The sequence below is a fragment of the Necator americanus genome, chromosome III (genome assembly GCF_031761385.1).
Source record: "Necator americanus strain Aroian chromosome III, whole genome shotgun sequence".
Lineage (NCBI taxonomy): Eukaryota > Metazoa > Nematoda > Chromadorea > Rhabditida > Ancylostomatidae > Necator > Necator americanus.
In genome coordinates this window covers 11,233,968-11,249,262 of record NC_087373.1, presented here as the reverse complement: position 1 = coordinate 11,249,262, position 15,295 = coordinate 11,233,968, and the positions used below count along the sequence as shown (strand labels likewise).

Genomic DNA, 15,295 nt, shown 5'->3' with positions numbered 1-15,295 from the left:
AAGAAGGGTAAAATGGTGAAACATATAGGAGGGAATTGACACATTGATTACATCTCAATAAATAATCCACTCTTATTTTTTTCTTGATTTTTCTAAGCGTACAGAAATGGCAATCGAAAAGAAGTAAGATAGATATGAGATCCCTTGTGTTATACCATTGGTACAGCCATTGAAAAGGAGGCATAAGCCATAAGCCATCAGAATGGACGCAATATTAATATGAATGACAGGACCTTGTGGTCCGGTCACCTTCGATGAATGCTTTCAGTGAACGGTATCATGTTTTAGCGTTTTCCCGGAAATTGACCAGATCTCCATGTAACAAGGAGAAAATGAATTTTTTCTCCTGTCCATTCTACTAAATCCATGATTAAGCAGAGGACAATACGGCAAAGCAAGATGTTAACGTTTTCACGCGGCATCTGTTGGGGTATAATTTCGAATTTGGCGTAAATGCTTCCATTATGATATATACTAGATCAAAGGTAGCCGAACTTCCAGTTATCCTGTTTCTCCTATAGCTTCACCATCCTGGCCGGAGTGGGAATGCCGCGCTGTCCGTGCACAAGAGGTCAAAGAGCAGAGAGCCGAGCTCGTCCACCACTTTAGTGACGTCTGGATTTGTTCACATGTGCTTCTTTGAGGATTAAAATGTCAGATCGGGTCGAGGACTGTGACTGATTTCCGCTGTGATTTTCTACCGTCTAGTGTCCAATAAATCAGTTTTGATTGATCTAATTTCGTTCGGCGAGTATATAGGTGGTCCACATCAATTGTGACGGGCTATGGAAAATCCAGAGAACCGGTGCTTCTTTGAGCTAGTGGATCTCCCTGTATTGCTAACTTCGCAGTGAGAGAATAACCTCTTCCCACCCACGCAAATTATTCAAGGTTATTTGAAGTGTACTCATTTTTTCATAGGGAACAGAACACAAAAATATTTATGCTGTACTTTCATCGAGCGAAATTATTTATTGCATGAAAAATGTTCAAGAGAATTCAGCTTGTCGAAAGCGACCCACCGCACTCACACTATAAAACGCCAGTTTCTTTTTTTCGGTTGAAAAATATCAACTCACAGATCTAATAGTAAGTAAACCTTTAGAGATAAAGCTTCTTTCTGAGAAGAATGTTTTCATTTCATTTGGATTTTTTCGCTCCAAGCCAACTGTCGATTAGAGTAGTATACTTAGTTATGTCCGTGAAGATCTTAAAGAACAACAAATTAATAAAAAAATTAAAATATAATCGAAGCTTTCGATTCTGTTGAAATGGTCGAGAGCTGACAGATAATGGAATTTTTCAATTGATTCTGATGAAGCGATATGCAAAGAGTAAAAACATTGCTAATATAGTCGATTTTTTGTCCTTGTAAAAACCACTGTCGATTATTCAAATGTATAAAATCTAAATATCAATGAAGGGTGAAAAAGCTTCGAGTGCTACCACTGTCTCGTCATATCAAAAGAACACTTCATATAAAGCACAAAATTCGACTTTTCTTTCGAATCGTCGCATTATAGATTAAAATCGGGTGCTATTTTATTCATTATTATCTACTTACCTATTTTCTTTTTACGCACATTAGAGGCACAATTCTAACCAAAGGTGTTCAGCTAACATCACAATTTCACCGCCTCCAATGCTCCGAAGAAGGCGAGGAAGCCGACACGTTTGCCAGAACAAAAAACGAAGCTAACAAATTTTGTTCGGCAGGGAAAAGTAGTACACGACATTGAAGATTTCTGCGTTAGAGCAATGTCAGCAGCACAATCTGCTCAAAAAAAGGAACTTAGCGGCTTCGAATGTAATTGAATTACAGGATATTATAACTACTGCAGAAGTATATAAAATCTGCTGATCAACGATTGTTTTTTTTTTGTTTATCATAAATCAAATATGGGGGATTTTTCAGGAAATTTTTATAAGCGCCGGGTGAAGCAGGGGGTGGTTCCACTCTGCTTCACCGGTCGATGACTGAAAACGTTTCTAAGCCACCCCAGTGTTTCACTTCCACCAGGTCAGAAAAAGATCAAACTCAAAAAAGAAACAACCAGGCTTATCTTCTGGTTGGATTAAAAAGAAACGCTGACTTCGTTCCTTCTAGCCCCCCACCCCAAGTATTTTTTAAAACGCTAGACACGTATTCAGGAAAACTCGAAGATATTCTGATTTGAAGTCGAAGTGGAGAATCCCGAGAAGAGATTAGTCTACATGCAATACAAAAAAGTTATCCTTTTACATTAGTTAATTTTTATAAGAATATCTACTATTTCAGGTACCTGGACGCTTGGTATTGGCCTTTTCTTCTTATCTAGGTATGGAGTTGTACCAGACACTACCCCAGCAAGATATGTCCTGCCGTCTATTTTTGCTGTAATTCCACCACCACTATCGCCCTGAAATTGAAAACTGAGCATAACTATTCGATCCTAGAAGATTCACCTAAGATTGATTCATTCTGGTCATGGATCTGGGAAACAGATCTCGCAATAAAACATTTCACTTACGGCAAGTGGAGAAATGCCTGTTATTACAGCAACGAAAAGTATTACATAGTTCAATTTCCTTCTCCTTTCTACGAGAAAATCTAACTGTGGAAGTGATGTTTGGTTTGGACACAATATTTCTAGGATTTCCCACTTTCGGTAGCAGAAAAATGTCCCGTGAACCCATCATGCAATGTGCAATGAAAAGCCTTGGCCAAACTGTTTCTGTAGAAAACTAAAACTTTGACTGAAATTCTAGAGAGCTCCGCTGTGTCCTGTTTCTGTTTTCTGTTTTCTGGCACACCTATGGGTGTTTTCAAGTCAAAAAAATAAATAAGTAAATAAATGAACTTTTCCTCTTTTCTGATGTAAGATGTCCCATTAATGCCAGCCATAAACAAAGAAACACTTTTTTAGGCGACTTCATTAGAATGTCCTCAGTCTAATGGATGTGACAAATGGTTTTTTGGGGAAAAATTAAACCAAAAAAATTAAAACCCTTAAAATTTTTTATAAGGATTTTTTAAAATTTTTCCTTTTTTTTTTTTTAAACCTTTTTTTCCCCCCCATTTTTTTTCCCCCCCCCTCCCTTTTTTTTTTTTTTTTTTTTTAAAAAAAAAAAAAAAAATTTTTTTTCCTTTTGGGGGGGGGGGGCCTGAAAGAAGGGAGGAAGTTTTAGTTTTGAGGGGAAAAAAAAAAACCAAAAAAAAAAAAAAAAAAAAACAAAAAAAACCAAAAAAAAAAACAAAACCCCCCCCCCCCCCCCCCCCCCCCAACCCCCCCCCCCCCCCCCCCCCCCCCCCCCCCCCCCCCCTTTAGAAAAAAAACTTTAATAAAAAAAAAAAAAAAAAAAAAAATAAAAAAAAAAACTTATTTCCGAATGAACAACGACTAACTATATTTTTCTACTTTTCCAAGCATAACTTGATTTAGAAAAATTTATAAAGTTTAATTCAAAAAAATCTGTGAAAAAATGCAAACACCCACAACGCCAAGATTTTGGTCGGGACGTCGAATGGTGCAGAAAGTGTCAGACAACTTTTCGGGGGCGATTTTTCTGCAGTCCTTTTCAGTCATTCTCACACCTTAAACCAATAAGAACTCGAAACAACTCAAAATTGTTATTGTTTGAAGGCAGCATATCATGACGATGTTCTGATGTCAGAAGGGAAAGACAGTTGCATGAGCGCATATAGTTCACGACTACGAGTATAGCGCTATGCTCAATTCTCTTACGTAAACGTTAAAACGTTGTAAGAAAAAGTGGAGTTTTTGGTGTTCTGAGATCCCGTCTCTTCAACGATGCAACTTATTACAGGTAGTAAGATGAAGGGGAAACCGCAGCGCGTGCGGCCGATTGTGTGGGTGAAACAAGTTCTGGTACTTACTTCGGTTGCATTGGTTGGATTGCCGAACTCGAGCGGTGATGGAATAGCTCACGTTTTATCGCGCAACTAATTACATCGTAGGGAGACATTTCACACTGAGGCTACTTCTTAGGTTTTTTCTCTGGCGTACTTGAAGAACTCAAAGGGAGCGTGTAGGGCAGTCGGTAAGAAGTTCCGACTGTGACTGCACGATCGATCGGAGGTTCGAAATCGCCACGGTGCCACCAAAATCTTTTATCCCTCCCGTGTAGATGAACTGATACCAGAGCTGTCTGGGAGGATAAAAACATTGACTTTGCATTGGGTAGCCCCAAAAGTCATTGTATAGACTAGTTACACGTTTGTAAACCTCAAACAATACTTAATTGAAGTGAACGTGGTGGCGCATCCCAGGCGGATTGATTGAAGAGAGACGCTTTATTCTTTTTTTGTTTACTTCTCGGAATACAGCGTGATCCCGTGATAACCCACACCTCTGCCGCCATATTTGCGTCGAGAAAAGATCCCAACACCGTCAATTTTGTGATATACTGCCTCCATCAATCACAAAATCTTACCTAACATCAATTTCTGGAGGAATATTACCATAGTGAGATTTCTTATCGCTTAAAATATGTGTATAAATGCAATACATGTGGAAAAAACCGTATAAGTAGCCCAAACTCACGGTCGGCGCCCCATCCAAATGAGCTCATCCTTAACAATGGGTCACCTATATTGATCTTTTTGTTCATGTGAGGAAGACAAATATGATGGATATGTTTAGGAACGTCATCAGCTAGCTCGAGAATAGCGATGTCACGTGTAAATCTATATCCAAACTCGAAATAACTTCTATAAGATATTCTGAAAAAAACAAGAGATTCATTTTTAAATCTTACAATCTTTTACATTTTAGAGGGGAAAATGGTGTTTTGTCCAAAAATTTGAAAAGTTTCTCAAAAATTTTGGGATTTGTTTCTTTTAAATGGTATATTATGTGCATCAACTCTTTTAAGGATCAGTTCCACTTAAATCCGCATAGAGCATGGATTACAAGAAACAAAAAAAAACTGTTAGTATGTTCGAAGGAAGCTTTTTTTTTGAAGCAGAGCGATTCCCCTGATCAGTAGAATTTCTACTGATTTTTCTCGGAAACTGTAGAAACTTTCCCAAGAACCCTATAGGAACATTACGACTACTGGAAAATTTAGAATTATACTGGACACTCTTTTTTTTATTACTTGAAAATGAACTAATGTGCACCACCGTCCTTACAAAAATCTTTCTTTTCAAAAGAAAACTTTTAAAAACTTGTAGCACCAGGTAAAATGTAACCGATGGTTGGTATGTGTCATATTTGTGATAATTGATTATTATAGTTTTATGTAGTATATCACATTACTGTTATTACAGATTATACATTACTACATTATTACTACACCAGCCCGAACGTCCGGCTAAAGCCGGACTTCACGCTTATTTTGATTTTCGCTTTGCTCGCCTTCACCGATCAATAGGAAATAACAGAAATAACAGTAGCGACTACATATCTTTGAAAAACTATAATTTCTTTCTTCTATCAACGCTTTCTTCAATTTTTTTAAACCAAAAATTTAAGCATGGATGAAAGATTTTATGGTTTCTCCCTAAACGCTCAGTTCTATATTTGGAGAGCAATCCAGCTTAATTTTACATCTTTGTTTCTCTCAAACCTCCACGATTTGGAAACATTACTCGAGTCATGAGTCTACTCCATTCTCAACTATTAGCAAATAATGATGTGCTAATATGGAATAACGTGAATATCACTATCGTAGTGGTAAAAATAACGTCTTACGTCAGATCGCGTAAACTGTTGGCTACTATGTTTTGCATTTGATCAGCCGTTAGCACGTGTGATTCCTCTTTTTCAAGGATGTTAGCAGCATCAGGAGACATGCCGGGAAATAGATATGCAAAAGGCCCATAGAAACCCATTCTACCGCGTTGTGGCTCCCGCGCACCAAAGCAACGCAGTGGAACCCGTCCCTCCCCACTCTATATCTTCCAGGCACCGACGCACCATTTCAACCCAGTGGGACCCGTCCCGCCCCATTTTACAGCTGTCTGGCTCCGGGGCACGAATTCGACGCCGTAGGACCCGTCTCGCCCAATTTTACCGCTTTGGGGCTGCAGCGCACCAAACCGACGCTACGATATCTGTCTCCCTCTCTTTTTGGGATTTCCTGACTGAGACACACACATACACAGACGCACACACGTGACAGAATACGCCCGTTACTATACGGAATGATGATAGTTTGCAAATTTGGAAGTTTACATTCACATAAAAGTTTATTTACCCTCACTAACATATGAGAGAAACTAACTTACCCTATCAAAGACAACATCCATTTCTGTATGGATTGGGACAATGGTAAAGAGGTAGAGTGCTCCCCTAACAGGCGCATGGCGATGGTTCGGCACGTCGCCGGTGCTGATTTTTGCATCATTATGGAGTATTTTCGTGACACACAGACAAACACACACACACATACACACACTGAATGAGCGCGTTATTATATAACATGATTGCAATGTTATAGTAGTAAATTTCCTCTCAAGTTCATATGTAATAACTCATCCTTCTGAAACAAATATCTAAAAGAAAAATGAATTTGTTCCAAAAAAAGGGGTCAGAGTGACTCAGAGTATTTTATCTGAATTTAAGGCTATTAACATATGAAGTTTAGCGACAAATCACCTTGCGATCCATTAAAATCTTGGAACTGTGTCAAGTGAGATCAATGACGATAACGTGATGAAATTTCAAATGATTTGAAATGCGGAAATTTTCAAGCTAAGTTCTTTCCACCACTTCATTTCTGCACGTAATTTACAAATTTTCCCGCTAAAACTCAAAACGCTCCCACCAAACAAATCCAGAAATCAAAAGCATCAGGAGCACTAAGGGCGTCGGTTCACGTTACTCAGAGAGAAACTCTGCTCCCATAAGTTTGACCAAAAGAATCAGCGTGATCAGGACTCCGAGCATTTATAACGGATTGATTAACATCAAACAACTTATCCCTCCTTCTTTTGTGATGAAATCCCTTACTCGGAGGGAATGCAGAAAAAAAGTTGTTGTTTCAATGTTTCTATTCAATCTCTACATTTCACCTTTACTCCACTTTACCGGGTTTCGCATCCTCAATTCGTGGGTTCAATTAGTCTATTCGTTAAGTAATCTGCTGCCTCTAGAAGCCATCATGCTCCTGGATATTTTTGCTTTGCCACTTTTACTACTGTTCAGAGAAAGAACAACCCACGATGCCTGATTCCAACTCAAAAGAAACCAGCAACCCAAACAAAATTTCTTGAATGCTATTTCAAACCATCAAATTTCTCGAGTTTTCTAAGCGTACGCAACCATTTTTGCTGTATTTCTGGATGTAAAAAGTCAGGAAAAGGAGGATAGATAACATTATTCGTTCTATATCGCAACGTGCTCCTTCTTGGGCTAAGGTTTTCGTATCCCGATATGCAGATAAATAAACCGACGTAAAGCGTTCTGGATTAGGGGAGTAAATGTCATGAGAGGAATCTTCACTTTCTGGAGTAGGAGAACAACATGTTGATGCGTTTCCGCCACGAAAAAGACTGCGTGAGGCCCCACTGACATTTTCTTAACTATTCTGACAAAGAAAAATGTGTTTTTTTTTCTTTTTGGTGCACTATCTGTGTATGCGAATAAATAAATAAACAAATAAATAAAATTATTCATCCTCATTATCAAGCATCTTTCTGGTTATTCGTCGCGATCACAACAATATGTATACACTAACCGTCGGAGTCTTTTTCATACTGTATTTTAAATCCAGTAGTACTCTCCTTATTTATTTTCCTTAGTTATACTTACCTCTTAATGCGGAACACTGTAATAACATCTTCTTTAGCACAGTTGTATTTTTTGTCTTCCACCAGACAAGTACCACCGAGCGCAACGGCGGTCCCAGCCACAACGTCTCCCTCAGGTAGCATATTATTAACGCTAGAAATCCACACATGACTGTCAAACAACCTTCACTCCAAACATAAGAACAAAACAAAATCAAGCTTAGTAAGTGGAGATTTTTGTGATCATCCTTAGCAACTTGCCTACAAGTGCCATTCAGCTGCTTCCTGAAACAATGAGCAGCTGTGATTATGTGCCGCCTTGATATAAGCGTCCCACCACATAAATCTGCAACGAAAAAATATGGAAATTACATTTGAAATATTCGAAATTAGTAGCTGGTTCACGCTTACCATCCGCCGGTTTAATCACAAGAGCCACAGCCCACGGCAGTTCATCTTTCGCAGCTCTCTCACCTCCCATTACCTGGAACGAATATATTTATCACATTCTTTGTACTATATTATTTTTATTTTCACAACATTTCTATGTTATGTTTGTTTTTTCGCCAGTGTTACGTGCAGCCGGGTGCCTCCAACCTATTTCATTTTACCTTTTCCATTCATTTTTTCCTTCCATTCTCGTTCGTCTCCGTGAGCAAAGCTGAGATCTCTGTCGTTGGTCTTTTCTTCGTATTTAAATTAACAAACTATGGCCATGAGAGATCTCGCCTGGATCACTCAATCGTGCGTGCGTTTCCGCGGTTTTCTTTTCTATTCTACAACGTGCATATTGAAGGCCCCTACCGAGCAACTGAAGAGAAGAATATAGGAGAATAGAAAGAATAACTATTATAAAAAAGGAAATCTAGAGCATTCCACCGGAAAATGAATATTTGCTTCGACGTGGTAGCCGAAAATTCCATTGGAATTCGACATCGCTGTTGTTTTAATAGCAATAACGGGAAAATCTTTCATAATTTTTCATTTTTCTCACTCATTTCAAATCCACCCTGTAAGCGCCTTAATTTTTAAGTGAATTAAATCTTTCGCATCTATGAAAAGCCGCTACAAAAAATAGTTGAGGATTTACCATATTTCCAAAGGAAAGAAAAAGATGTCTGTATATCCTGAACATTTCATGACTTTCAACTTAGGTCGATAACCAATAAGATCCTGACATATAAAACGTTAAAAAGCAAAAACTCTCTTTTTTTTGCGCATGGAAAAAGTATTACATTCGTAGAATTTCATAATTTCTTTGTGTTGTGCTGTTACTCCTATTGGACACATATTTACTCTTGTCGTTGCCCTTTTTTACCGGTTAGGCTGATGCATAAGTTTTATGCCTATCCATATTTTCTAGTTTTAGTTTTATGCTCGATCATTTGAAGATTGTTTCAAGTCTTATTCCAGTTTTCCCTGGGAGGAGGGACCGGACAAGATGCCCGAGAACTGAAGTCGAGCAAATGATGGGAACGGTGCACACGGTCGATCTCCAGACCTCTCCGTTTTTAAAATATTCACAAGGGAGTCGCAACGGGAGATTTATGCATGAACCTAATACTTATTTCTCTTTTAGAAAAATATTAGACAACATCACGCGTACGTCCGGTTCGTGGTGATTCACTGCTGCTCACAAATTTCCGCGCTAAATTTTAAGACCAATGGTATGAAAACTGTTGGAAACCTTTGTTCGCATCGGATCGTTCTCATCCTCCTCGGTCTCATCCAAAGCAGTAGGAATATAGTCCGCAGAATAATCGTTATCAATTTCTCTCTTCACAGTCTTCTTTACATCATTTCCAACGACTTTTCTTTTTTCTCTAAAATGAACTTTCTGTGATTTTCTAGTATTGGTTTGATTATGAAGGCTGGACCAAATGAAGATCACGGAAAAGTTCTAGAGAATTTAGGGGGATTTTTTGACAGCTGATGCATCGGCGTTATCGCCTTCGTCAGAGCATGGAAAAACTCAAAGCCAGTAGTGATTTATTTTCTCAAGCACCCTATCACCTTATAGAAAGCATTCAAACGGAAGGCAAACTCAAAAAGCAACACATTAGCTAGTGCTTACCTCATTAGTTAGACTTGGTAACCACCATGTGCCACAACTATGAGTCACAAGTTTCCCGTCAGGTTTTTATGAAAAACCCTTCAGTCAGGTCCCTGTAAAACCCTTGTGACTCGTAGTTGTGGTACGTGGTGGTCTGTTGCGTTACCAAGTTTAGCTAATGAGGTAAGCACTAGCCAGTGCGTTGCTATTTGAGCTTGCCTACCGTTTGGATGCTTTTTGTAGGTGATAAGGTGCTTGAGAGAACAAATCACTAATGGCTTTGATTTTACCAGGGTCTGACGAAGGCGAAAGCGCCGAAAGATTAGGCGTTGATAAATATCAACACGTATCTTGGTCATAGCTCAAGCAAATCAAAAGAGAGCTACGTATTCAACAAGCCAAGATTCAAGGACAGTCGAACATTGGAAATAGGAAGGAATAGTCTAAAGTAGCTTCCTGCTGCAAATCCTACCTCATGCCTCAAAGCGGCGCAGCGGTGGCCCTTGCCGTCGGGCAGCTATGGTGGCGAGACTTCGTCTCGGCAGGTTCAACCATGCCACAAAGGTGTCCGGCTAGTAGCCCAGTCCTTGGGCCAAGGCTACAGGCTAGCTAAGTGAGGGGGTAGTACGACGATTCCGGTGCCAGGCTGCTAGTGCGACAAGCCGACCGAGGACAACACCCCCGTCGCGTCATACTGCTAATGTCTACTATGTGTCTTTCAGAAGCTAGAGCGTACCCCAGAAGCGACGCGCATTGTCCTCGCCCGAGCAATGTGGCAAATATGCGAGGGCTACCGGCTAGAGGACGGAGCTGGCCAAAGAAGTTAGTCCGCCATCGCCAGCAACATCCAGTGCGCTTGGCAACACTTAACGTTGGGACGCTTACTGGAAGAAGTCGTGAACTGGCAGACAGTCTCAGAAAACGCCGTGTTGACATATGTTGTGTACAGGAGACTCGCTGGAAAGGCTCCAAGTCAAGGGAATTAGGCGATGGCTGCAAGCTCATCTACCACGGCACATCAAATCGCAATGGCGTTGGTATCATATTGAACGAGTCGTTTAGAAATAGCGTCACAGCGGTGGATCGACTATCGGGGCGCTTGATGGCTGTAAAAGTAGATACAGGAGAAGTGGAATTGCGAGTCGTATCTGCTTATGCGCCTGATGGGCTGTAGTGAAGAAAAGAAGGCGTGCTTTTGGGAAGATCTGAAGCAGTACGTCCAATCCCTGGAAGGCAAAGAAGTACTTCTAATCGGAGGAGACTTCAACGGACATGTCGGTTCTCGGAAAGATGGGTTCGAGAGTTGTCATGGTGGATACGGTTTTGGAGCTCGCAACAACGACGGGTTGCGAATCCTGGTATGCTGTTGCAAGTGACTTGATCATTGCTAACACGCAGTATCGGAAAAGAAAATCGCATTTGATCACGTACACCAGCGGCGGTCGAGAAACACGAATAGATTTCTGGATGTTACGCCGACGAGATCGCCGACTTCTGCAGGATTCAAAAGTCATCCCTTCAGACCATGTCGCTGCCCAACACCATTTGCTCGTTACGGGCTTGAAAATCTCCCGTCCAAGGAAGAGACATCCAAGAACTGAAACACAGCGTATCAAATGGTGGAATCTGAAAGATCGGAAGGAGATATTTTTTTGCGTCCGTGGCTCCATCTGCACTTCCCCACCCTACTCGTAGTGTGGAAGAAATGTGGTCATCTACTTCCAGCGTTATACGCTTGACCGCGGCGAAGAGGGAGGCTAAGAAGGCAGTCTCCAAGGCGAAGTCGGACCGCTACAAGCTACCAGAGAAGGGGAGCGGGCAGCGTATCGTTTAGTCAGAGCGCGACATCGCTCAACGTTGGATATGGAACACACCAAGATCGTTAAGGGAGCTGATGGAGCCGTTCTGCGTCGCCCAGGTCAGATCCTGGAGAGGTGGCGAGAGTACTACAACCGCTTGTGTAACGAAGAGTTCTGTCATCCTCCGATCATAACTGTTCCCAGCGTCGAGGGTCCTGTTCTACCAATTACTGCCGTCGAAGTCAGTGCTGCCCTCGCAAAAATGAAGTCGAACAAGGCAACCGGTCCTGAAGACATACCTGCTGATGTCTGGAAGCTGCTAGGAGATCGAGGGTCCGTGTGGCTCGCAACTCTATTTAACAAGATCGTTGCAGAAGGACGGACTCCAGACGTTTGGCAAACTTCCGTGACCGTGCCTGTCTGGAAAGGGAAAGGAGACATTGCTGACTGCACTTCGTACAGGCCTACACGACTGCTGTGCCATACGATGAAGGATTTTGAGCGTGTCGTGGAAACTCGTCTGAGGAAAATTGTCAGCGTTTCACTTAACCAGTGCGGCTTTTTGAAGGACTGCAGCACCATAGATGCTATCCATACTGTCCGTATCCTCTTGGAGAAACATCGAGAGAAGAACCGCAGTGTGCATCTTGCTTTTCTCGATCTCGAGAAAGTTTCGACCGTGTCCTACATGAGCTGTTGTGGATGTCCACGAGGTCGCACAGAGTACCAGAAGAATACGTGCGGTGGACAAAGCTGCTTTATGCGAAGCCCACCAGCGTTGTCCGATGTGCTGCTGGAACAAGCAGGCCATTCCCTGTAGAAGTAGGGGTTCACCAGGGTTCATCCCTCTCACCCCTGCTGTTCATACTGTGCATGTACACGATAACGAAGGAAATCCAGAAGCAGCACCCGTGGACTCTACTCTTTCGATGTCATGCTCGCGTCGGAGTCTTGAGGTGATCTTCAGAAACAAGTACAGTCTTGGAAGGATCGGCTGCAGAAATATGAATTGCGCCTCAACACATCAAAAACTGAGTACATGGAGTGCGGGCCAAGGATAGAGGATGGTTCATTTTGTGTCGATGGCACCGAATTAAACAAGGTGAACTGTTTCAAGTACCTTGGATTCAAAGTGACTTCCACAAGCGACTTTGATCAAGAAGGTCGAGCAGGTGTTAATACGGCATGGACGAAATGGAAAATGGCAGCAGGCGTACTGTGCGACAAAAAAATTCCCTGTTCGACTGAAGTCGAAGGTCTACAGGACGGTTGTGCGTCCTGTTGCCCTTTACGGATGCGAGTACTGGCCGACGACGAAAGCCTTGGAAAGATTGTTACACGCTATGAAGATGCGGATGTTAAGGTGGACAATAGGTGTAACGCTAAAAGAGAAAGTATCCAACGACACTGCGCGCTCCATCTTCGGCGTCGTCACGATAACTGAGAAGATGAAGGACAAACGCTAGGAAGAAGAAGAAAAAGAAGTCTAAAGTAGCTTCAAAGACCTCGTCCGGAAGACATTTTCGATCCCGGATTCCCTATTCTAAAGGTAAAATTTAAAAGCTAAGAAAGGCAGGAAAGTACAAAACACCAACATTGAAGAAAGTCCTTATTATTCCCCGACGAGATAACCGTTTACACTCATACTAGGGTAGAAATGAGAGGAGTAAGGTAGATGTCCTTATTCGTATCGATATAAAGTCTCATCTCGTAATTTCATTCGAAAAAAAAACTTCTTAACTCCACTTTATTTTGTCTTAGAGGAAAGAGTTGCCTCGTCAGGTGAACTGAGCTCTATTGTAACAGTAGGAGACATTCCTCATCTCCCGTGTGATCTACAATTTATGTCCTAAATCCTCCCAACATGTATTGTCAACATTGAAAATCTCTATGTTCCTGCTTTTAAAATCGCTGTCGTGACCTACGCTTTCAATTTATTACTCTTGAAGCCAGGTCCAGGTAGACCGCATGTCGTCGGATCTGAATTTAAGAAATGGAATGTAGTTCGTCAGTTACTGTAGCGAAGTCATCAACAAAAATTCCTTACCGTAGACATCTTTGGCGATTAAAGATTTCACTGTAGTTACTAGAAACGCAGAAAATAAAATGCACAATAGAAACCTCATGGAGAATTTCCTCTTCCAATTTCTATTCAACCTACAGCAGTTCTCATTCAAAACCATGCCATTTTTTTCAGTTAATTAGAAAATCGATCATGAAAAACCCATCCAACAGAAAAAAAACATTATTTAATGGGATAATAAGTGATCTTCGGAAGTGAAGCACAGGATCAATGAATTTTTTACGGAAACATGAACGATCAATCATAAACAAAGAATCCTACACGAGACTAAAACGTGCTCTCTTCTTTCTTTTTTCCCTTTAAAAACTATCCTCTCTTCCTCCACCAGTAAAAAGAAGTAGTCTTATCTTTTATTCCAGGCATTTTTGAAAAAAACATGATCTCAAGGAATAACACAATGCATCAGAATTTCAGTACCTGAAAAATTCACCGCCTCAAGCCGCTGGCAAGGACTATCCGTTTTGTCAATGGAGCTGTTCGAGTTACAGGATAAGAAAATTAAATGTTTGAATTTTGTCCATTTAAAATCGAAAGTTTTGGAATAAGGATTTCGAGGATGCACCATTCCCTCAAGGATACTATCCCCATAAAGGGTAAAGAGACTGGCTTTGAACAATCCGGTTGGGATGCGCCACCACGTTCACTTTAATTCAGAATGGTTTGAGGTTTACGAACGTGTAGCTGGCCTATACAGTGACTTCCAGTGGCTGGCCGATGTGTGAAGTCAGTGTTTTTATCCTACGAGACGAGTCTGGTTCCAATTTAGTATGTTTTGGTTTGGATTTGGTACCAATTTAGTACGGCCCTGGAGGGGCGAGACGCTTGCTTGGCGCTAGAACGGTTTTGAACCATCGGTCGATCGTGCAGCGGACCTCTTACCGACTGCGCTTCACCCGCCCTACTAGAGGCTTAGGCAACAAGATTGCACCGTCGATTAAAGGCATCACCTCACGAATCTGGGGTGGTGCGGGTTTCAGGTGTGTTATACCTATACGGGGTCGTAGATTATGGAGAGGAGGATAGTGATTCCGTCCGGAAGTCCGGAAACGGCCCGGAAGATGCGGCGCGTGCACAGGCCTGGCACGCTTCAATCGAACTCGTTGTAGAAAATAGCGCCCCGGAACGCTCGAAGCCGCATCTTCCGGACCGTTTTCTTCGGCAATTAGGAAGAAATGCACGGAATCACCCTCCTCACCACAATCTAGGACCTCGTGTAGGTGCAACCCACTTGAAACCAGCACCGCCCCAGATTCGTGGGGTGATGCCTTTAAGTTAAAAACACGTTAAAAGTATTGAAACGTCTTCAAAAACTACTATAGGAAAATAAATTTTAAAAAACAGCAAACAATTTGAAAGGGATGTAGTTGAGAGGGGAGACACGTTCAGTGGAATGTGATGAGTGATCTGCAATGATTTATATACTATATGCAAAACACATCTTGCCTTGTTGTCCTAATTTGCATACTTCGATCAGGTTTTAAATTTATGGATTGTGCCTTTTTTTGATTGGATGCCATCTTAGCCATTAAAAGCTTTCAAACTGATATGAATTATGTAAAACTACGACCATATTGTCCAATCCATATCCTGATAATAGGATTAGTTTCTATGGTATATTGAATATA

At 41.3% G+C, this 15,295-nt stretch overlaps 4 protein-coding genes across 5 annotated transcripts; 3 read left to right on the top strand and 1 right to left on the bottom strand.

Annotated features, from left to right (window-relative positions):
• Positions 1-1,027: 1,027 nt before the first annotated feature.
• On the bottom strand, positions 1,028-13,713 carry RB195_009257 (uncharacterized protein; the record flags this gene model as incomplete). 2 transcript variants are annotated; one of them, XM_064189726.1, is made up of 13 exons in its annotated part: positions 1,028-1,032; positions 1,100-1,120; positions 1,170-1,209; positions 2,283-2,399; positions 3,477-3,574; positions 4,435-4,482; positions 4,545-4,723; positions 7,758-7,889; positions 7,997-8,081; positions 8,147-8,219; positions 9,423-9,558; positions 13,513-13,567; positions 13,635-13,713. In XM_064189726.1, the coding sequence occupies 13 exons, from the start codon at positions 13,711-13,713 to the stop codon at positions 1,028-1,030; spliced, it is 1,068 nt and encodes a 355-aa protein (XP_064047308.1). The 2 variants fall into 2 exon arrangements, with proteins under 2 accessions (XP_064047308.1, XP_064047312.1); XM_064189725.1 differs by lacking the exons at positions 1,028-1,032; positions 1,100-1,120; positions 13,513-13,567; positions 13,635-13,713 and adding an exon at positions 9,749-9,762 and having other exon boundaries at positions 1,141-1,209.
• Positions 10,489-10,962, top strand: RB195_009260 (uncharacterized protein; the record flags this gene model as incomplete). Its single annotated transcript, XM_064189729.1, has 1 exon — positions 10,489-10,962. One exon carries the CDS (start codon positions 10,489-10,491, stop codon positions 10,960-10,962), a length of 474 nt encoding a protein of 157 aa, XP_064047311.1.
• Positions 11,652-12,407, top strand: RB195_009259 (uncharacterized protein; the record flags this gene model as incomplete). Its single annotated transcript, XM_064189728.1, has 1 exon — positions 11,652-12,407. One exon carries the CDS (start codon positions 11,652-11,654, stop codon positions 12,405-12,407), a length of 756 nt encoding a protein of 251 aa, XP_064047310.1.
• Positions 12,627-13,031, top strand: RB195_009258 (uncharacterized protein; the record flags this gene model as incomplete). Its single annotated transcript, XM_064189727.1, has 1 exon — positions 12,627-13,031. One exon carries the CDS (start codon positions 12,627-12,629, stop codon positions 13,029-13,031), a length of 405 nt encoding a protein of 134 aa, XP_064047309.1.
• Positions 13,714-15,295: the final 1,582 nt, after the last annotated feature.